At 46.2% G+C, this 24,732-nt stretch overlaps 1 protein-coding gene across 1 annotated transcript; it reads left to right on the top strand.

The window, feature by feature from the left end:
• Positions 1 to 550: 550 nt before the first annotated feature.
• On the top strand, positions 551 to 9,234 carry LOC138363229 (proteoglycan 4-like). Its single transcript, XM_069322235.1, has 2 exons — positions 551 to 690; positions 7,863 to 9,234. The coding sequence occupies exons 1-2, from the start codon at positions 551 to 553 to the stop codon at positions 9,232 to 9,234; spliced, it is 1,512 nt and encodes a 503-aa protein (XP_069178336.1).
• The last annotated feature ends 15,498 nt before the right edge of the window (positions 9,235 to 24,732 follow it).

Genomic DNA, 24,732 nt, shown 5'->3' with positions numbered 1-24,732 from the left:
TCTAGTTACTGATCTGTAGTGTAAACCTCAGTGGTTTAGTTACTGCTCTGTAGTGTAAACCTCAGTGGTGTTGTTACTGATCTGTAGTGTAAACCTTAGTGGTTTAGTTACTGATCTGTAGTGTAAACCTTAGTGGTTTAGTTACTGATCTGTAGTGTAAACCTCAGTGGTCTAGTTACTGATCTGTAGTGTAAACCTCAGTGGTCTGGTTACTGATCTGTAGTGTAAACCTCAGTGGTTTAGTTACTGCTCTGTAGTGTAAACCTCAGTGGTGTTGTTACTGATCTGTAGTGTAAACCTTTGTGGTTTAGTTACTGATCTGTAGTGTAAACCTTAGTGGTTTAGTTACTGATCTGTAGTGTAAATCTTAGTGGTGTTGTTACTGATCTGTAGTGTAAACCTCAGTGGTCTAGTTACTGATCTGTAGTGTAAACCTCAGTGGTCTGGTTACTGATCTGTAGTGTAAACCTCAGTGGTCTGGTTACTGATCTGTAGTGTAAACCTCAGTGGTTTTCATTTAGCACAGTTCCCTTTTTTGCATTATAACCAAATGTCGATACAGGCTTTAGATCCTCCAGGTCTGCGGGCGCTCTATGGCCACACCACACAGCTTCCGGAAGATTTGGTCGGGCCGCTTCGGAACACTTTGCTGCCAGTAGACAGCTTCCTCAACTTACACTGCAGGTTCTGGTAAACGGTGAAGCTGACACGTGTGTATAATACTACTATGGTGGGTGTTAACTAGTATCGACAGGGAGCGTCCTGCACCTGTAACGTTGCCGGGCCTCCCTGCACCTCTGCCAGGTATCCCGCATCCCTACCATGAGCACCACACACCCCAGTCACACACGAGAAGCCCAGAACACACTCAAGAAACACAGACCACACTCAAGAAACCCAGAACACACTCAAGAAACCCCCAAAGCCCTCAAAAACCCACAATACAGAAGCCCAAAACACCCACAAGAAACTCTTACCTTGTGAAGATGGTCAGCTCTCCTACGAGTCCTGGCAGAAAGAGATAAAAACATCTTTAATATTCTGATATACAATACATCATCAAATATTAAAGATTCTTAGAAGTGTTTAATATTACATAATAATTTTAAAATTTTCCGTAAGTCAAAATAAACAGATAAATATATAATATATATATATATATATTAATATATATATATATATATATATATATATATATATATGTGTATATATATATATATATATATATATATATATATATATATATATATATATTTATACTCGTATAGAGACATATTGAGTTTTCTCTCATTCGTATCTCTGTCAAATATTTTTTTTTTGACAAACCGACCGCTGGGAGGGCCGCAAACTTTAGTAATTAATAAGCCATTCAACAAATGTTCACCTCCAAGTAGAATTTCCTGTATTTTGTTGCACTTATCTAAAGTCCAGGAAATCTTTTTTTTACTAACTAGTGAACCCTACCTAGCAAGTGTGTGCAGTCCATACACTTTTGTGGCATCAGGAATAGCATTAAAACCATCTTGATTCTCTAAGCTTCAAACCGTGCTTAAGTGGAAAGCTTAAACACTGGCTTAAGTGGAAAGTTATATTGACTGACATCAGGAGTCAAACAATGGGAACACAGGTACACCACAAGAGGCTCAGCGAGTTTCATGTTTGGAATGTCTGATATTTATATTCTAAACTAGATGGAGTACCCAGCGGTGCCCAGGTCTACCCGGTGCCTGTAACCACACAGATAGTTTAGGTATTGGGAACCCCCTAAATTCAAATCCACCATCAGCACATGTGTTGTTCATTTCAATACATGTAATGGTACATACATGTTTAACAAAAATTGTATTAGCACATCTGGAAAACTGGAAAAACTGGATCAGCGGGAAAAAACTCTAGGGACAGAAAATATCAGAGCATGTAGGACTTAATGGGAGATGACTCTACATAGCGGGGGGGGGGGGGGGGGGGTAGTAGAGTATATAAAGAATCGGTGCTGGGCACACACTGTTTCTCATTGATGTTAATGATCAATATAAATGTACAGAGTCCTAGTTGTCGATGCTTGCAGACGATGCAAAATTAATGAGAAAAGTCGAGATAGATGAGGATTATAAGATTCCTCAAGATGGCTTAGAAAAGCGGTAGAGTTGGAACGATGAACGGCTTCTGGATTTCAACACCAGCAAGTGTAAAGTGATGGAAATAGGAACACGTGACAGGAGACCAGATAGTTTTAAACAGGTAAATGAATGTCTTACGAACTACAGCCTTGTCAAATTCTACGACAAGGTTGCCAAAATTTCACCAGAAGAATGGGTAGCTCACACCTTCCTCAACTGCCAAACAAACCTAACACTGTCCCCCACAAATGGCTGATAAACAATTTGGAAAACAAGCTGAGGGAACTGAGACTATAATGTACTGAATTCAAGAGTAACTGACAAATAGGAGACATGGAGACAAGTAGTGTCCCGAAGGGTTCAGCACTGGGACCCACGATTGTGTGAGAGAGTTGATCAGAAGGACAGTCAAATTTACGAGGGCGATAGATACTAGAATCAAAGAGAGAAAAAGAACTGGGAGTGGATTAACGCTAGCCATAACACCTCAGATACACATGAACAAAATAAACATTAGCTGTATATGCATTAATAACATCACTATAAGGAATTAGGACGGCATCCAAAACCCTGAAGCAGTAATCCTTCAAAATAATATACACAGTGTATGTTTGGCTCAGTCTGACCGGTTACAGGTACTCGAGTATGCAGCTCCAGCACAGAACCCTAACCTTGTTAAGAACATAATGAAGTTTGAGAGGGTTCGAGGATATGCCACACTACAGGCACCAGAGATGAGAGAAATGAATTATGAGGAAAGGGTTGTTGAACTAAATCTAAAAAGAATTTAAGGAGGATATGAGGAGATATAATCACAATATATATGATACTCAGGGTAATGAGATGACCTGTAGAGAGACGACTTTTTTTAGGTTAGGGACAAGAGAGCGGCGGGTCACAGGTGGAAGGTGAACACACAAGATGAGTCTGATAAATGTATGGAAATACTCGTTTACAGAATGGTAAACACAGACATAAACTTGAGACAGAGAGAGATGATGGAACCAATCTTCAAGAGCAAGTATGGTAGAGAACTGGAACACCAGGAGGTATACATGCACACCAGGAGGTAGACATGCACACCAGGAGGTATACATACACACCAGGAGGTATACATGAACACCAGGAGGTATACATGCACACCAGAAGGTATATACATGCACCAAGCGTGTGTGTGTGTCGGTGTTGGTGACACACCCGTCACCAACCCTGACACAGCCGGAGCTATAGGGTCATTAGCGACCCCCCCCCCCCCCCCCGCCCATCCCCGTCTCCCTCAGACAACAAGACTTTTTCAATTATTTTAACGTACCCGGTAACTCCTTGAAGGAGAGATGAAGCAAGGCATCACGCTGCCTCCGCACTGCCACTTGTCTCCTGACGGCGTCCCCGGCGTGATAGAGTAAAGTAGCTCTGCTTTACCTCCTTCCCTACACCATCAACATGGGTTTGTCTTTACGAACTCTACAAGCAAAACTACCTGCTACACTACCCCCACCCCCTGTGTGTGTGTGTGTGTGTGTGTGTGTGTGTGTGTGTGTGTGTGTGTGTGTGTGTGTGTGTGTGTGTGTGTTATTTGTTATTTATTTCAACCCCCGCAAGCACCTATTTGTGCTTGCGGGGGTTGAGCTCTGGCTCTTTGGTCCCGCCTCTCAACCGTCAATCAACAGGTGTACAGGTTCCTGAGCCTATTGGGCTCTATCATATCTACACTTGAAACTGTGTATGGAGTCAGCCTCCACCACATTACTTCCTAATGCATTCCATTTGTCAACCACTCTGACACTAAAAAAGTTCTTTCTAATATCTCTGTGGCTCATTTGGGCACTCAGTTTCCACCTGTGTCCCCTAGTGCGTGTGCCCCTTGTGTTAAGTAGCCTGTCTTTATCAACCCTGTTGATTCCCTTGAGAATCTTGAATGTGGTGATCATGTCCCCCCTAACTCTTCTGTCTTCCAACGAATTGAGGTTCAATTCCCGTAGTCTCTCCTCGTAGCTCATACCTCTCAGCTCGGGTACTAGTCTGGTGCCAAACCTTTGAACGTTTTCCAGTTTAGTCTTACGCTTGACTAGATATGGACTCCATACTGGAGCCGCATACTCCAGGATTGGTCTGACATATGTGGTATATAATGTTCTGAAAGATTCCTTACACAAGTTTCTAAAGGCCGTTTTTATGTTAGCCAACCTGGCATATGCTGCTGATGTTATCCTCTTGATATGAGCTTCAGGGGACAGGTCTGGCGTGATATCAACCCCCAGCTCTTTCTCTCTCTCCGACTCTTGAAGTATTTCATCTCCCAAGTGATACCTTGTATCTGGTCTCCTGCTTCCTACCCCTATCTTCATTACATTACATTTGCTTGGGTTAAACTCTAACAGCCATTTGTTCCACCATTCTTGCAGCTTGTCCAGGTCTTCTTGAAGCCTCAAGCTGTCCTCCTCTGTCTTAATCCTTCTCATAATTTTGGCGTCGTCAGCATTTCTGTGTGTGTGTGTGTGTGTGTGTGTGTGTGTGTGTGTGTGTGTGTGTGTGTGTGTGTGTGTGTGTGTGTGTGTGTGTGTGTGTGTGTGTGTGTATGTGTGTGTGTGTGTGTGTGTGTGTGTGTGTGTGTATGTGTGTGTGTGTGTGTGTGTGTGTGTGTGTGTGTGTGTGTGTGTGTGTGTGTGTGTGTGTGTGTGTGTGTGTGTGTGTGTGTGTGTATGTGTGTGTGTGTGTTTCTCCCTCTCCCTCTCTCTCTCTCTCTCTCTCTCTCTCTCTTGACTCATATCCTGCCATACCCAAATGGGAATACATTAATCATAGTGATTAATACCAATCAGTCATCCCCTCTCATCTATACACCACCTTGGACTGAGAACACATAAGACACATTTGGAGAAGCCGGTGATCAACTCTTTCCTCTCCGTTCCCACTCAATAACACCTTCAATCTCACCTTCTCCAAATCCTCCCCTTCCCTCTCTCTCCATCAACCCCCTCCCCCCCCCCCAGAGCCTAACCCTTTCACTCCTCTTTATCGGGTTAATTACAGATAATCCTTAATCCCCGCCTAACCGGGGAGCGCCGCGCCTCATCTCCACTCCGTCATGATGTTACAAGCGTTATACATAGCGTCATACATACATACTTACATACATATACAAGCGTCGCTACGCTTGCTCGCCGTGTTTATATGAGCGTGCTTTCCTTTCACTGTTTATTTCTCAGTGTGTGTGTGTGTGTGTGTGTGTGTGTGTGTGTGTGTGTGTGTGTGTGTGTGTGTGTGTGTGTGTGTGTGTGTGTGTGTGTGTGTGTGTGTGTGTGTATGTGTGTGTGTGTGTGTGTGTGTGTACTCACCTAGTTGTACTCACCTAGTTGTGTCTGCAGGATCGAGCATTGACTCTTGGATCCCGCCTTTCGAGCATCGGTTGTTTACAGCAATGACTCCTGTCCCATTTCCCTATCATACCTGGTTTTAAAATTATGAATAGTATTTGCTTCCACAACCTGTTCCTGAAGTGCATTCCATTTTCCCACTACTCTCACGCTAAAAGAAAACTTCCTAACATCTCTGTGGCTCATCTGAGTTTCAAGCTTCCATCCATGTCCCCTCGTTCTGTTACTATTCCGTGTGAACATTTCGTCTATGTCCACTCTGTCAATCCCTCTGAGTATCTTATACGTTCCTATCATGTCCCCCCTCTCCCTTCTTATTTCAAGTGTCGTAAGGCACAGTTCCCTCAGGCGCTCCTCATACCCCATCCCTCGTAGCTCTGGGACGAGTCTCGTTGCAAACCTCTGAACCTTTTCCAGTTTCATTATATGCGTGTGTGTGTGTGTGTGTGTGTGTGTGTGTGTGTGTGTGTGTGTGTGTGTGTGTGTGTGTGTGTGTGTGTGTGTGTGTGTGTGTGTGTGTGTGTGTGTGTGTGTGTGTGTGTGTGTGTGTGTGTGTGTGTGTGTGTGTGTGTGTGTACTCACCTAATTGTGCTTGCGGGGGTTGAGCTCTGGCTCTTTGGTCCCGCCTCTCAACCGTCAATCAACTGGTGTACATATTCCTGAGCCTATTGGGCTCTATCATATCTACATTTGAAACTGTGTATGGAGTCAGCCTCCACCACATCACTTCCTAATGCATTCCATTTACTAACTACTCTGACACTGAAAAAGTTCTTTCTAACGTCTCTGTGGCTCATTTGGGTACTCAGCTTCCACCTGTGTCCCCTTGTTCGCGTCCCACCAGTGTTGAATAGTTCATCCTTGTTTACCCGGTCGATTCCCCTGAGGATTTTGTAGGTTGTGATCATGTCCCCCCTTACTCTTCTGTCTTCCAGTGTCGTAAGGTGCATTTCCCGCAGCCTTTCCTCATAAGTCATGCCTCTTAGTTCTGGGACTAGTCTAGTAACATACCTTTGGACTTTTTCCAGCTTCGTCTTGTGCTTGACAAGGTACGGGCTCCATGCTGGGGCCGCATACTCCAGGATTGGTCTTACATATGTAGTGTACAAGATTCTGAATGATTCCTTACACAGGTTCCTGAACGCCGTTCTGATGTTAGCCAGCCTCGCATATGCCGCAGACGTTATTCTCTTTATGTGGGCTTCAGGAGACAGGTTTGGTGTGATATCAACTCCTAGATCTTTCTCTCTGTCTGTTTCATTAAGTACTTCATCTCCTATTCTGTATCCTGTGCCTGGCCTCCTGTTTCCACTGCCTAGTTTCATTACTTTGCATTTACTCGGGTTGAACTTCAACAGCCATTTGTTGGACCATTCACTCAGTCTATCCAGGTCATCTTGTAGCCTTCTACTATCATCCTCTGTTTCAATCCTCCTCATAATTTTTGCATCGTCGGCAAACATTGAGAGGAACGAATCTATACCCTCTGGGAGATCATTTACATATACCAGAAACAGTATAGGTCCAAGGACTGACCCCTGCGGGACTCCACTTGTGACGTCTCGCCAATCTGAGACCTCACCCCTCACACAGACTCGTTGTCTCCTGTTGCTTAGGTGCTCCTCTATCCACCGGAGTACCTTCCCTTTCACTCCAGCCTGCATCTCCAACTTTCGCACTAGCCTCTTGTGTGGCACTGTATCAAAGGCTTTCTGACAATCCAAAAATATGCAGTCTGCCCACCCTTCTCTTTCTTGCCTTATTTTTGTTGCCTGGTCGTAGAATTCAAGTAACCCTGTGAGGCAGGACCTGCCATCCCTGAACCCATGTTGATGCTGTGTTACAAAGTTCCTTCGCTCCAGATGCTCCACTAGTTTTTTTTTTTTTTGTGTGTGTGTGTGTGTGTGTGTGTGTGTGTGTGTGTGGAAGAGTAAGTTCCAGAGCTTGTTCCTTGTGTTTTTGGTCTTACTGTTCAAGTTCTTTGTTGTATGTACCCTTGAAGCTAAGGATGGAGGTGGCTTCCCTAACTTCTTCTTGACTAACCCATTTAGAGTGCTAATATGTTCTTATATTTCTGACACGTGTTTCTATCTTCCACCCTTATTTCTTGTCTTGTTCTTGCCTTATTTCTTGTTGTTCTTGCCTTATTTCTTGTTGTTCTTGTCTTATTTCTTGTTGTTCTTGCCTTATTTCTTGTTGTTCTTGCCTTATTTCTTGTTGTTCTTGCCTTATTTCTTGTTGTTCTTGCCTTATTTCTTGTTGTTCTTGCCTTATTTCTTGTTGTTCTTGTCTTATTTCTTGTTGTTCTTGCCTTATTTCTTGTTGTTCTTGTCTTATTTCACCAGCCTTAGTCACTGTTACGTAGGCCCCTCAGCTACCACCATCACCACCACCTCTCAACAGTAGGTGGTGATGGTGGTACAGGGTTACCACGACCCTCTACCATCCCACGACCACGACCCTCTCTACCAGCCACGACCACGACCCTCTACCAGCCCACGACCACGACCCTCTACCAGCCCACGACCCTCTACCAGCCCACGACCACGACCCTCTACCAGCCACGACCACGACCCTCTACCAGCCCACGACCACGACCCTCTACCAGCCAACGTCCACGACCCTCTACCAGCCCACGACCACGACCCTCTACCAGCCCACGACCACGACCCTCTACCAGCCCACGACCACGACCCTCTACCATCCCACGACCACGACCCTCTCTACCAGCCACGACCACGACCCTCTACCAGCCCACGACCACGACCCTCTACCAGCCCACGACCCTCTACCAGCCCACGACCCTCTACCAGCCCACGACCACGACCCTCTACCAGCCACGACCACGACCCTCTACCAGCCCACGACCACGACCCTCTACCAGCCAACGTCCACGACCCTCTACCAGCCCACGACCACGACCCTCTACCAGCCCACGACCACGACCCTCTACCAGCCCACGACCACGACCCTCTACCATCCCACGACCACGACCCTCTACCAGCCACGACCACGACCCTCTACCAGCCCACGACCACGACCCTCTACCAGCCCACGACCCTCTACCAGCCCACGACCACGACCCTCTACCAGCCCACGACCACGACCCTCTACCAGCCCACGACCACGACCCTCTACCAGCCCACGACCACGACCCTCTACCAGCGCACGACCACGACCCTCTACCAGCCCACGACCACGACCCTCTACCAGCCCACGACCACGACCCTCTACCAGCCCTCGACCACGACCCTCTACTAGCCCTCGACCACGACCCTCTACCAGCCCACGACCACGACCCTCTACCAGCCAACGTCCACGACCCTCTACCAGCCCACGACCACGACCCTCTACCAGCCCACGACCACGACCCTCTACCAGCCCACGACCACGACCCTCTACCAGCCCACGACCACGACCCTCTACCAGCCCACGACCACGACCCTCTACCAGCCCACGACCACAACCCTCTACCAGCCCACGACCACGACCCTCTACCAGCCCACGACCACGACCCTCTACCAGCCCACGACCACGACCCTCTACCAGCCCACGACCACGACCCTCTACCAGCCCACGACCACGACCCTCTACCAGCCCACGACCACAACCCTCTACCAGCCCATGACCACGACCCTCTACCAGCCCACGACCACACTCAGGAAACAGTAGCGTCCCTCCCCTCACCTCTCTTCCCCTCGGCCGTGAATGATGTAAATCTTGAAGGGGGAAAATGAAAATTGAATTTGGTCCTGAAAATGAGAAATTATCCATCCCGTTTCCCGAGACCTCAAGATATACACCGGGGACACAATACTCTCCTCATAATGTGCATTTGTGTGTGTATACACTCATACATACATATATACATACATACATAATGTAACTCATTATGTATTAACTCATCATACTTTAACTCATGGTTTTAACTAATGATATAAGTCACGAGGGAACTCATTACCGTGTAACTCCTCATGGCGCAACTCATCACATTGTAACTCATGATGTGTTAAGTTACCACGGTGCACCTCATCATGATATGACTCGTGATGTGTTAAGTCATCATGGTGTAACTCATCATGATGTATCTCATCATATAACTCATCATGATGTATCTCATCATATAACTCATCATGATGAATCTCATCATATAACTCATCATGATGTATCTCATCATATAACTCATCATGATGTATCTCATCATATAACTCATCATGATGAATCTCATCATATAACTCATCATGATGTATCTCATCATATAACTCATCATGATGTATCTCATCATATAACTCATCATGATGTATCTCATCATATAACTCATCATGATGTATCTCATCATATAACTCATCATGATGTATCTCATCATATAACTCATCATGATGAATCTCATCATATAACTCATCATGATGAATCTCATCATATAACTCATCATATAACTCATCATGATGGATCTCATCATATAACTCATCATGATGTAAATCATCAGGTGATCAGGCCTCCTACTCAGGACAGACAGACGTCCTACTTTATAGATATAGAGATCTATATATACACAGTCACAACAACAACGACAAACACAGTCACACATACAGTAAAGCGAGAGAGGGAGAAATGTTCTCTCCAACACTCTCCCTCAATCTCAAACACCCTCCCCCAGCACATACCCCAGCTTGCAACACCCTCCCCCAGCACATACCCCAGCTTGCAACACCCTCCCCCAGCACATACCCCAGCTTGCAACACCCTCCCCCAGCACATACTCCAGCTTGCAACACCCTCCCCCAGCACATACCCCAGCTTGCAACACCCTCCCCCAGCACATATCCCAGCTTACAACACCCTCCCCCAGCACATACCCCAGCTTACAACACCCTCCTCCAGCACATACCCCAGCTTGCAACACCCTCCCCCAGCACATACCCCAGCTTACAACACCCTCCTCCAGCACATACCCCAGCTTACAACACCCTCCTCCAGCACATACCCCAGCTTACAACACCCTCCTCCAGCACATACCCCAGCTTACAACACCCTCCTCCAGCACATACCCCAGCTTGCAACACCCTCTTCCAGCACATACCCCAGCTTGCAACACCCTCCTCCAGCACATACCCCAGCTTGCAACACCCTCCCCCAGCACATACCCCAGCTTGCAACACCCTCCCCCAGCACATACCCCAGCTTGCAACACCCTCCACCAGCACATACCCCAGCTTGCAACACCCTCCCCCAGCACATACCCCAGCTTGCAACACCCTCCTCCAGCACATACCCCAGCTTGCAATACCCTCCTCCAGCACATACCCCAGCTTGCAACACCCTCTTCCAGCACATACCCCAGCTTGCAACACCCTCCCCCAGCACATACCCCAGCTTGCAACACCCTCCTCCAGCACATACCCCAGCTTGCAACACCCTCCCCCAGCACATACCCCAGCTTGCAACACCCTCCTCCAGCACATACCCCAGCTTGCAACACCCTCCCCCAGCACATACCCCAGCTTGCAACACCCTCCCCCAGCACATACCTCAGCTTGCAACACCCTCCCCCAGCACATACCCCAGCTTGCAACACCCTCCCCCAGCACATACCCCAGCTTGCAACACCCTCCTCCAGCACATACCCCAGCTTGCAACACCCTCCCCCAGCACATACCCCAGCTTGCAACACCCTCCTCCAGCACATACCCCAGCTTGCAACACCCTCCCCCAGCACATACCCCAGCTTGCAACACCCTCCCCCAGCACATACCTCAGCTTGCAACACCCTCCCCCAGCACATACCCCAGCTTGCAACACCCTCCCCCAGCACATACCCCAGCTTGCAACACCCTCCCCCAGCACATACCCCAGCTTGCAACACCCTCCTCCAGCACATACCCCAGCTTGCAACACCCTCCCCCAGCACATACCCCAGCTTGCAACACCCTCCCCCAGCACATACCCCAGCTTGCAACACCCTCCCCCCCTGGCTGCAGGTCAACAATGGAAGACACCTTGCTAATCCCAAACGACCCCCTCCCCTCCCCCCCCTCATCCATAACACAGCAGCAAAAGCTGTGATCTGAGCTAAGGGAGGGAGGGAGGGAGGGGGGGGGAGGCAACAGCCCTGCAACCAATGCACGTCACTGATGGCCGCCTCGCGTGCAACTCCCTCCTGGTGGGGGGCAAGGCCGGCAGGTTGACCTCCGGCAAGTGTACACACACACACACACACATACACACACACACACACACACACAAATGGAGGGAAAAAAATTATAGTCGCAGTCATATATAATCCACCACCAAATGACAGAAGACCTAGACAGGAATATGATAGAAACAACATGGCCACCATTAACATAATAGAAAGAGCAGCTTCTGTTGCTAGCAGGAATGGATCTGGACTACTAATTATGGGAGACTTCAACCATGGGAAGATAGATTGGAAGAACAGAGACCCGCATGGAGGACCAGAAACATGGAGAGCTAAGCTGCTGGACGTGGCAACAAGAAACTTTCTCAGCCAGCACACCAAAGAACCAACAAGAATGAGAGGAGAGGACGAACCAGCAATGCTTGATTTGATATTTACCCTAAATGAATGGGATATAAGGGAAGTTAAGATGGAAGCGCCCTTGGGAATGAGTGACCACAGTGTATTGAACTTTGAGTACCTGGTAGAGCTAGGACTTATCTCCCCCCAAAAAGAACTAGGAATCAAAAGGCTGGCATACCGAAAGGGAAATTATGAACAGATGAGAAGTTTCCTAAGTGAAATACCTTGGGACACAGACCTCAGAGACAAGTCTGTACAGGGTATGATGGACTATGTTACCCAAAAGTGTCAGGAGGCAGTAAACAGGTTCATCCCGGCCCAAAGGGAAAAATCCGAGAAGCAACAGAAGAATCCATGGTATAATAGGGCATGTATGGAAGCGAAGAAACTGAACAAAAAGGCGTGGAGGAACTTCCGGAATAACAGAACGCCAGAAAGCAGAGAGAGAGATACCAGAGAACCAGGAATGAGTACGTTAGGGTGAGAAGAGAAGTAGAGAAAAATTTTGAAAATGATATAGCAAACAAAGCCAAGACCGAACCAAAGCTACTCCACAGTCACATCAGAAGGAAAACAACAGTGAAAGAACAGGTATTGAAACTTAGAACAGGCGAGGACAGGTATACAGAGAATGACAGAGAGGTGTGTGAGGAACTCAACAAGAGGTTCCAGGAGGTCTTCACAATAGAACAGGGTGAGGTCACTGTGCTAGGAGAAAGGGAGGTAAACCAGGCGGCCTTGGAGGAGTTCGAAATTACGAGAGAGGAGGTCAAGAGACACCTGCTGGATCTGGATGTTAGAAAGGCTGTTGGTCCAGATGGGATCTCACCATGGGTACTGAAAGAGTGTGCAGAGGCACTTTGCCTGCCACTCTCCATAGTGTATAGTAAGTCACTAGAGACGGGAGACCTACCAGAAATATGGAAGACGGCGAATGTGGTCCCAATATACAAAAAGGGCGACAGACAAGAGGCACTGAACTACAGGCCAGTGTCCTTGACTTGTATACCATGCAAGGTGATGGAGAAGATCGTGAGAAAAAACCTGGTAACACATCTGGAGAGAAGGGACTTCGTGACAAATCGCCAACATGGATTCAGGGAGGGTAAATCTTGCCTTACAGGCTTGATAGAATTCTACGATCAGGTGACACAGATTAAGCAAGAAAGAGAGGGCTGGGCGGACTGCATTTTCTTGGATTGTCGGAAAGCCTTTGACACAGTACCGCATAAGAGGCTGGTACATAAGCTGGAGAGACAGGCAGGTGTAGCTGGTAAGGTGCTCCAGTGGATAAGGGAGTATCTAAGCAATAGGAAGCAGAGAGTTACGGTGAGGGGTGAGACCTCCGATTGGCGTGAAGTCACCAGTGGAGTCCCACAGGGCTCTGTACTCGGTCCTATCTTGTTTCTGATATATGTAAATGATCTCCCGGAGGGTATCGATTCATTTCTCTCAATGTTTGCGGACGATGCTAAAATTATGAGAAGGATTAAAACAGAAGAGGACTGTTTGAGGCTTCAAGAAGACCTAGACAAGCTGAAGGAATGGTCGAACAAATGGTTGTTAGAGTTTAACCCAACCAAATGTAATGTAATGAAGATAGGTGTAGGGAGCAGGAGGCCAGATACAAGGTATCATCTGGGAGAGGAAATTCTTCAGGAGTCAGAGAAGGAAAAAGACTTGGGGGTTGATATCACGCCAGACCTGTCTCCTGCAGCACATATCAAGCGGATAACATCAGCGGCATATGCCAGGCTGGCCAACATACGAACGGCATTCAGAAACTTGTGTAAAGAATCATTCAGAACTTTGTATACCACATATGTCAGGCCAATCCTGGAGTATGCAGCCCCAGCATGGAGTCCATATCTAGTCAAGGATAAGACTAAACTGGAAAAGGTTCAAAGGTTTGCCACCAGTCTAGTACCCGAGCTGAGAGGTATGAGCTACGAGGAGAGACTACGGGAATTAAACCTCACTTCGCTGGAAGACAGAAGAGTTAGGGGGGACATGATCACCACATTCAAGATTCTGAAGGGGATTGATAGGGTAGATAAAGACAGTCTATTTAACACAAGGGGAACACGCAGAAGGGGACACAGGTGGAAACTGAGTGCCCAAATGAGCCACAGAGATATTAGAAAGAACTTTTTTAGTGTCAGAGTGGTTGACAAATGGAATGCATTAGGAAGTGATGTGGTGGAGGCTGACTCCATACACAGTTTCAAGTGTAGATATGACAGAGCCCGATAGGCTCATGAATCTGTACACCTGTTGATTGACGGTTGAGAGGCGGGACCAAAGAGCCAGAGCTCAACCCCCGCAAACACAACTAGGTGAGTACAACTAGGTGAGTACACACACACACACACACACACACACACACACACACACACACACACACACACACACACACACACACACACACACACACACACACACACACGGGTTGACACGGGCTTACTCGGTTTGAACTTCAACAACAAATGGCTGTTGAAATTCAACCCGAGTAAATGCAAAGTAATGAAACTAGACAGTGGAAACAGGAGGCCTGACACAGGATACAGTATGGGAGATGAAGTACTTAATGAAACAGACAGAGAGAAAGATCTAGGAGTTGATATCACACCAAACCTGTCTCCTGAAGCCCACATAAAAAGAATAACGGCTACGGCATATGCGAGGCTGGCTAACATCAGAACAGCCTTCAGGAACCTGTGTAAGGAATCATTCAGAATCTTGTACACCACATATGTAAGACCAATCCTGGAGTATGCGGCCCCAGCATGGAACCCGTACCTTGTCAAGCACAAGACGAAGCTGGAAAAAGTCCAAAGGTATGCCACTAGACAAGTTCCAGAACTAAGAGGCATGAGTTACTAGGAAAGGCTGCGGGAAATGCACCTTACGACACTGGAAGACAGAAGAGTAAAGGGAGACATGATCACAACCTACAAAATCCTCAGGGGAATCGACCGGGTCAACAAGGATAAACTATTCAACACTGGCGGGACGCGAACAAGGGGACACATGTGGAAACTGAGTACCCACATGAGCCACAGGGACGTTAGAAGGAACTTTTTCAGTGTCAGAGTAGTTAACGGATGGAATGCATTAGGCAGTGATGTGGTGGAGGCTGACTCCATACACAGTTTTAAATGTAGATATGATAGAGCCCAGTAGGCTCAGGAATCTGAACACTAGTTGATTGACAGTTGAGAGGCGGGACCAAAGAGCCAAAGCTCAACCCCCGCAAGCACAAATAGGTGAGTACACACTCACACACACACACACACACAAACACACACACACACACACACACACACACACACACACACACACACACACACACACACACACACACACACACACACACACACACACACAGGCAAGCACAAATAGGTGAGTACACACTCACACACACACACACAAACACACACACACACACACACACACACACACACACACACACACACACACACACACACACACACACACACACACACACACACACACAAGGGGGCAAATGTCGTACCGATTTTCAAAAAAGGTGATAGGCAGGAGGCACTTAACTACAGACCCGTATCACTGACAAGCATCCCCTGCAAAATACTTGAAAGAATAATAAGGCTAAGACTTGTTGAGCACCTGGAGAGCATTGGGTTTGTAAACAAGCACCAACATGGGTTCTGGACAGGGAAATCATGCCTAACAAACCTTTTAGAATTCTATGATAAAGTAACAAGGATAAGGCAGGACAGAGAAGGCTGGGCAGACTGCATATTTCTTGACTGCCAAAAGGCCTTTGATACGGTACCGCACATGAGACTGCTATACAAACTTGAGAGGCAGGCAGGAGTAAGCGGAAAGGCACTAGTATGGGTGAAGAACTACCTAACAGGAAGGAGCCAGAGGGTAATGGTAAGGGGCGAAAAGTCGGACTGGCGAACAGTAACAAGTGGAGTACCTCAAGGATCGGTGCTGGGACCAATCCTGTTTCTAATTTACGTAAATGATATGTTTACAGGAGTGGAATCATACATGTCAATGTTTGCGGATGACGCAAAATTAATGAGAAGAGTTGTGACAGACGAGGATTGTAGGATCCTCCAAGAGGACTTAAACAGGCTGCAGAGATGGTCAGGGAAATGGCTACTGGAGTTTAACACCAGTAAATGTAAAGTTATGGAAATGGGATCAGGTGACAGGAGACCAAAGGGACAGTACTCAATAAAGGGGAACAGCCTACCTGTAACGATTCGAGAAAGAGACCTGGGAGTGGACGTGACACCTAATCTAACTCCTGAGGCACATATAAATAGGATAACGACAGCAGCGTACTCTACACTGGCGAAAATTAGAACTTCATTCAGAAACCTAAATGAGGAGGCTTTTAGGGCGCTTTACACTGCCTACGTGAGACCCGTCTTAGAGTATGCCGCGCCATCATGGAGCCCCCACCTGAAGAAACACATAAAGAAACTGGAGAAGGTTCAGAGGTTTGCGACGAGGCTTGTCCCAGAGTTACGAGGGATGGGATATGAAGAGCGGCTGAAGGAACTGAACCTTACGACACTAGAGAAAAGAAGGGAGAGAGGAGATATGATAGGGACATATAAAATACTCAGGGGAATTGACAAAGTGGAAATAGATGAAATGTTCACACGTAATAATAACAGAACGAGGGGACATGGGTGGAAACTGGAAACTCAGATGAGTCACAGAGATGTTAGGAAGTTTTCTTTTAGCGTGAGAGTAGTGGAAAAATGGAATGCACTTGGGGAACAGGTTGTGAAAGCAAATACTATTCATACTTTTAAAACTAGGTATGATAGGGAAATGGGACAGGAGTCATTGCTGTAAACAACCGATAGCTAGAAAGGCGGGATCCAAGAGTCAATACTCGATCCTGCAAGCACAAATAGGTGAGTACACACACACACACACACACACACACACACACACACACACACACACACACACAGGCTATTTAACACAAGGGGCATACGCACAAGGGGACACAGGTGGAAACTGAGCGCCCAAATGAGCCACAGAGATATTAGAAAGAACTTTTTTAGTGTCAGAGTGGTTGACAAATGGAATGCATTAGGAAGTGATGTGGTGGAGGCTGACTCCATACACAGTTTCAAGTGTAGTTATGATAGAGCCCAGTAGGCTCAGGAACCTGTGCACCTGTTGATTGACGGTTGAGAGGCGGGAGCAAAGAGCCAGAGCTCAACCCCCGCAAGCACAATTAGGTGAGTACACACACCTGCATAACTTTTGACAAGTAAACATGGAAGTCATTTGTTTCCCTTTTGCTCATTTGTGTGGATTATTTTTTACACTGTCGCTCCTACAGGATGTGAAGCGGTGCCAGTAAACTAGGAAAACGTCTAAACCTACATAATATCAACTGGACAAAAATCAAACTTGTTTACATTCTCCAGTGCGTCTATGAGGTAGGGGTATAGGGAAGGTGGGGGGGGGGTGGAGGAAGCGAGGGACAGCTGCATTAGTGGGAGAGGTGCACGGGAGCCGTGCACGGGAGCGGTGCACGGGAGCCGTGTGGTATTGTGGGTGTTCTTCCGGTGCAGCATGTTGGTAAGCCAGTGTTGATGAAGCACCAACACATAGATATGCCGACTACGGCCAAAGTTTGATACATAGAATTTTGAGTTTTGATAAAAGTATCGTGAGATTTGTCGTCGGGGAAAGTTTGGCACAGTATCACATGGTATTTTTTTCTTTGTTGCCAATTCCGATCCGACCGTGTTGGGCACATACTCTACAGCAATTACAAAAAAAAAATGAGTGAAGCATCTGGCCTTAAACCTCAGACAGACAGACACACACACATCTTCATTTAAAGATATAGATATATTGACTTTAATATAACCCTCGGTGATCGAACTCGGACCAGTACAATTACGGCCGTACCTATAGCGACCAGGCCAGAGTACTCACATTACAGAGACTGCCAAACTGCTACCAACCTTGCCAACAGCTCCACGACGGTAACTGCTGGTAATTCAGCCTCCACCTCATTAACATCTCATGCTATTTCCTCACAATTTAAAATGTAATTTCCAGATAATGAACTTTTCATGTCCGGAATTTCCAAGATTGGATCTTCTTAATGTGAAAACGATGACTTATTTATTGTTCTGTTCATATTCTGCACATCTTGGTGAACATCTTGTCTACTCTGAGCGTCTTCAGTACAGAACCAACTGACTGATGCAATCTTTATTCCTGTCATTGAGTCATTCACATATCTTTCAAGCTTATGAATAACATGCACATGTAAATATCACCATTCATTTAATCCTGGAGCTGTCATCTAAAAAAAACAAGAAAAGAAACTCAAAAAGTTTCAGAAATTCGTTCGTCCGAGAACAAACGTTCGTCAAGATTCGTCCGAGAATTGCGCGGGAGAGTGTCTGAAGACTATGGAAGTAGACATGACCTCGCTAGAAAAGAGGAGGGAGACGGGAGACGTGACACACACACACACACAAAAGAGAGGTCACGACCTCTCCGGAGGGTGCAGTCGCACCTCCACAGATCGCCAGTATCAGCTATTGATACTGGTAATGGCTCCAAAGGGCCACCACTTACGGGCTATTCATGCCCGTGCCACCTTTTGGGTGGCTTAATCTTCGTCAATCATCAATCACACACAAAATACATATGAGGAATGAAGGAGTAAGGGAAAAACAAAATGTTCACAATGGTTAGAACAAGAGGACGTGGGTGAAAGCTTAAGAAACAAATGAGCCAAACAGTTGTCCGAAAGGTTCTTTTAGCGTAAGAATAATAAGAAATGAAATAACTAAAAAATCAGGAAGCAGAAACTAACTCCATACAGAATTTTAAAATTAGATATGAAAGGGAAATAACTCAGGAGTCATTGCCTCAGATAAATGGTGACTAGGCAGGCGGAGCCAAGAGCTAAAGCTCGATATTGGAGGCAGAAGTAGGTGAGTGCACACACACTCACTTGGCCCCTCCCTCTCGGCTCACACAGACCCCCAAAACTCATAAAAATGGAAATTCAATCCAAATTTATGATGAAAAAGAATCATCCCCACATCAGAGTATACAAAATTTTGCCTAAAATATATCCTCGATCAACCTTCAGTATGTTTTGCCATCCCGAGTTTCCACAAACTATCTGCAGGATGCCTTAACTGTATCTGCTAATTACCTCCGCTATAACTAAACTGTCCACTAACTGCCAGCACTAGATTCAGATGTTTAGATTCAGATGTTTATTCAGGTAAGGTATATACATACAAGTGATGTTACATTAATGGATTGATATATAGATAGAGCTAGTACATACAATGCCTAAAGCCACTATTACACAATGCGTTTCGGGCAAAAACTGTACTGTAAACTAAACTGTATCCAGTAACTACCTGCACTATACCTAAACTGTGCCGGGTGAACCCAATATCTAGGAATTACCTCCAGAGAATAGTCGTGAACTATATTCACTATCTGCACACTATTCTTCACTACCAGGAATTATCTCTACAATGCCATGAACAACATCCGCGGAAATCACCGGAAAATATAATAACTTATGAGGTATATAATAATCTCTATATTATGTATAATAATCTATGAGGCATATATAATAATGTATAAGCTACATACAATAATCTATAATAACCCAAGAGGTATCTATAGTTACTCAAGATGTATCTAAACAATCCTTGGGAAGGTCTCAACTACTGAGGATCCGCTCAGATGGGCCAGTAAATCTTCCCAATAATCCGATAATCTTCAAAAATATCTCAAATCCGTCCAGTCAAAAATACATTTCTTCTTAATCCTGTAATTTGTCTTTTTATCTTAAATGAACCATAGCGATTATTGTAATGAAGTCTGATAATTTACAAAGGAAAATCAATGATAAACTGCACTGGTTATCCGGACGGCTGTTACTGGTAATCCGGACGACCATCACTGACTATCCGGACGACCATCACTGGCTATCCGGACAACCATCACTGGCTATCCGGACGACCATCACTGGCTATCCGGACGACCATCACTGACTATCCGGACGACCATCACTGACTATCCGGACGACAATCACTGGCTATCCGGACGACCATCACTGGCTATCCGGACGACCATCACTGGCTATCCGGACGACCATCACTGACTATCCGGACGACCATCACTGACTATCCGGACGACCATCACTGGCTATCCGGACGACCATCACTGACTATCCGGACGACCATCACTGACTATCCGGACGACAATCACTGGCTATCCGGACGACCATCACTGACTATCCGGACGACCATCACTGGCTATCCGGACGACCATCACTGGCTATCCGGACGACCATCACTGGCTATCCGGACGACCATCACTGGCTATCCGGACGACCATCACTGGCTATCCGGACGACCATCACTGGCTATCCGGACGACCATCACTGGCTATCCGGACGACCATCACTGGCTATCCGGACGACCATCACTGGCTATCCGGACGACCATCACTGGCTATCCGGACGACCATCACTGGCTATCCGGACGACCATCACTGGCTATCCGGACGACCATCACTGACTATCCAAATAAAACGAACTTCAAAAGGCCCCAAATATGGGAGTGTAAAACTAGATAAGCATAAATATGTATACATTAAATGGCGCAACAGAAAATTCAGATAAATAACGCTAAAACAAAAGAATAGTTGTTGATATCGGCTAAAGATAAGGACAAACCAGATGAGAGAAGGAGAACAACAAAGAGATGTTGGTGAAGCCTGATAAGCAGCAATTCCAGAGGATAAGCGAATAAGCGAGACAAAAAAAATCAATGAAATTATGCCTGTCTCAGATAAACTAGAGTTATTTCTTTAATTAAATTTACAAGAAAATGGCAAAGCAGCATGAAAGGCCAGCAATTTATTATATATATATATATATATATATATATATATATATATATATATATATATATATATATATATATATATATATGCACCAGTAGGGAGAACACCGGGTAAGCGAGAGGCGTTCACCCGGATAAGAGCGTGTTAATATCGAATAAGCGAGGGTATAAATAAGAAAAATAAAGGAGTAAAGGAGGAGCCCTCCCTTCACTTCTCAAATATTCAGAGACTCGATTCTTTTGTAAGGGACCCACACACACACACACACCAAGCGTGTGTGTGTGTGTTTTCCTGAGTAACTTGTATTGTATGTGCGTGTGTGGCCCATCCTTAGTGTGGCACACAGCTGCATGTGTGTGGGTGTGGCCCCGAGGTGTGTAAGTGTGTGGCCCACAGCTACATGTGTGTGGATGTGGCCCAGAGGTGTGTAAGTGTGTGGCCCACAGCTGCATGTGTGTGGATGTGGCCCAGAGGTGTGTAAGTGTGTGGCCCACAGCTGCATGTGTGTGGATGTGGCTCAGAGGTGTGTAAGTGTGTGGCCCACAGCTGCATGTGTGTGGGTGTGGCTCAGAGGTGTGTAAGTGTGTGGCCCACAGCTGCATGTGTGTCGATGTGGCCCAGAGGTGTGTAAGTGTGTGGCCCACAGCCAATTGTCTCCTCCCAGTACTATAAAGCCTATTTTGTTCTAGCGCATATTTCGACTCCCGTAAGTCCCATGGATAAAAATACACACACACCATCTAAGATACTAACGGCTTAATATATCGTATTATCTCAGTATTTTCACCTTAAAGAGATACTTTATATCAATTCATTCATATTTAATTTGTTCGCCTACATATTAACAAAATAATGAGACCAAGAATATTTCTGAAACGTCTACGAGTCACGTGATTCCCTCATTTTGTTTTGGCCAATCAGGTGCTAGTGGTCACGTGACCTAACGTTACTGTATGATGTATTAGAAGAACTGCATTAGATGGGTTACATCATTACAGCAGACGGGATAGGAAGAGGCCCTTCTGCAGTGGTAACAATGAGGTGGGACGACTAACGGTTACGCTGGGCCCACCAGTTGAAGGTCTTTTCAATTGCCTGCGATGGTTGGGCTTGCATTGATCCACTAATTATTGTATGGGGGCTCGAAGAACAGGCACAAGCGTTTCGTCTATACAGGAGGATCTATCTTCAAAGTTTGAGGGAGGTTCAGGTAATAGAATCCCTTCCCCCTTCTCAGGAACCCACCACCACCAGTTATAAGTGAAAAAATTTAAGTCTGTATTTTCCAACCAACACACACACACACACAGAGTGAGAGAGAGAGAGAGAGAGAGAGAGAGAGAGAGAGAGAGAGAGAGAGAGAGAGAGAGAGAGAGAGAGAGAGAGAGAGAGAGAGAGAGAGAGAGAGAGAGGGGGAGGGAGAGAGAGAGAGAGAGAGAGAGAGAGAGAGAGAGAGAGAGAGAGAGAGAGAGAGAGAGAGAGAGAGAGAGAGAGAGAGAGAGAGAGAGAGAGAAGAAGGTAGGAGTATGTTGTCAGTCAAAAAAAAGTCAGACGAGAAGAGGACATTTGTGAGTGCACGAAGTCACCCCAGGAATACTAAATGTGCGAAACATGGAAGCCCACTGAGGCACCTCTCCCCTCACCTGACATATATACTCTCTCTCTCTCTCTCTCTCTCTCTCTCTCTCTCTCTCTCTCTCTCTCTCTCTCTCTCTCTCTCTCTCTCTCTCTCTCTCTCTCTCTCTCTCCTTTCTCTCTCTCTCTCTCTCTCTCTCTCTCTCTCTCTCTCTCTCTCTCTCTCTCTCTCTCTCTCTCTCTCTCTCTCTCTCTCTCTCTCTCTCTCTCACTCTCTCTCTTTCTCTCTCTCTTTTATTTTTATCAGGATTCAAATTTTATTGCAGAACTAGTGCTTGACCTTCACTTAGCTGATCTTAAGCTTTACTGGTTGTCTCTGGAAAACGACCCGCCAATCAGTTAGCAACCAGTTCTGTAATTGCTGTTGGGTGAACTGGGGCCAACAGTTCAGGATTGGTGCCCAGTCAACTCTTCCTCTGTGATTCCCTTTTCCTATTTTCTTGCCTTTCTCTTCTCTCTTCCTGCTCTTCTCACTCCCCTGCTTCCTATCTTCCTCTCCCTTGTCTAGTCTCAATTCTCCATTATATCTCTACTCTCCGCTACCCTCTATCGCCCTTTCCCCTCTCTTATTTTAATTCTCTCTTCTTCCCCTCTTTCCGCTCCCACCAAACTTCCTTCCCTCGAGCCTTCCCCAAGTTGGTGTTAACTTGGCGCTAATAAAGACTGTATGGGATATCGGTTTTTGTGTATGTGTACCCGCCTATATGTGCCTGCAGGGCGAGCTTCAGCTCCTGGATCTCCGCTTTCACTTGCAGGCCGCCTTATGGAATGGCTCACGACCCTCTTTTTACCAAACTTACTCTTGAAACAATGTATGGAATTTGCCTTAACTTCCTCCTTCTGCACCTCATTCCAGTGGCTCTCAACTCTTACAAGTGTTTCCTTACAGTCTTACGGCTCATCTGAGTTTGTTCTCACCCGTATCCTTTCGTCCTGCAACCCGTCCTCCCAATAGAACGTCGTATTTTGACGTATACTCTATCTAAAGGCAAAACCTTGTGTTATTAGAAAATGGTAAGACAAGAAAATGATTCGGTTTTGGATGCTATGGTAGGTTAGGATAAGGGCACTTTAGTACGACACTTTCTTGACGTTGTGAAACCCTATGAGGACGGGCTGGTTCATGCCCTGCCTTCATTATTTACATTTTGTAAACTTTGTCAGTGTCTCGGATAATCTTATATGTCGTAATCATGTCTCATCCTGGTCTTCTCTTCTTTTACCAGCGTGGTGAGTTGTAGTTCCCTTAGATTTTTGTCGTAGTTCAGACCTCTGAATTCTGAATCAATCCTGCAGCATTCCTCTGAATATCTCTAGTTTTGCTCTGTTTTTTTTATAAGGTGGGGAGCAGACGACGCCTTTGACACCTGTCAGAAGCTAGGCTGAGTGAGAGCTTTCCCTTCAGTTCTTATGTTCCACCAGACACTTAACCGCCTTACTTACTCAACTTACTTCCTGCTTACATGGACCTACGTAACCCTGTACCTGCTTACTTCACACAACTAATATCTTACCGTCTCAACACTTTACCTGTTATCTATACAGCAACTTGCTTAACTACTTATCCACCTACCAATCTACCATCCTACCCACCTACCTATGCACCCCCATACCCGTTATCTATCTACCTACTTACCTAATTACCCATCTATCTGCTTGTCTCCTCTACGTACTGAATGTTTAATCACCAACCAACCAACCTCCCCACTTACCAGTTAAAGACGCACGGACGCTGTTTTCCCCTCCACCTAGACAACCTATCAGTGCGCCAGGTTGCTCTCCAGAGGGCAGGGAATCAATACTGTCAACACGACATTTAGGGAAATCAATCCTAGGTGAGGCCAAGTTCAGAGCCGCGCGGAGGGTCTAAATATTTCATAGGCGCCGTCGGCCTGGTGTCGTGGGTGGTCGGGTGCTTACCTCTCAGTGTTTACCTCTCAGTGACTGCTGGAAGGTGAGATCTAGCTCTTCATACCCCTCTTCCTAGCCATTTATACCATTACCTCTCTCAACGTTAACGATTACATCCTTTTTATTCTTGAAGTTGTGGATGGAATTGGGTTCAACAACCCGTTCCTTCGGCATTCCACTTGCCGACCATCCGTTCAGGAACGTGAACTTGCTTGCATCTCTT

Source organism: Procambarus clarkii, chromosome 10 (genome assembly GCF_040958095.1).
Source record: "Procambarus clarkii isolate CNS0578487 chromosome 10, FALCON_Pclarkii_2.0, whole genome shotgun sequence".
In the NCBI taxonomy this organism is placed as follows: domain Eukaryota; kingdom Metazoa; phylum Arthropoda; class Malacostraca; order Decapoda; family Cambaridae; genus Procambarus; species Procambarus clarkii.
This window is presented reverse-complemented; position numbering and strand designations above follow the sequence as displayed.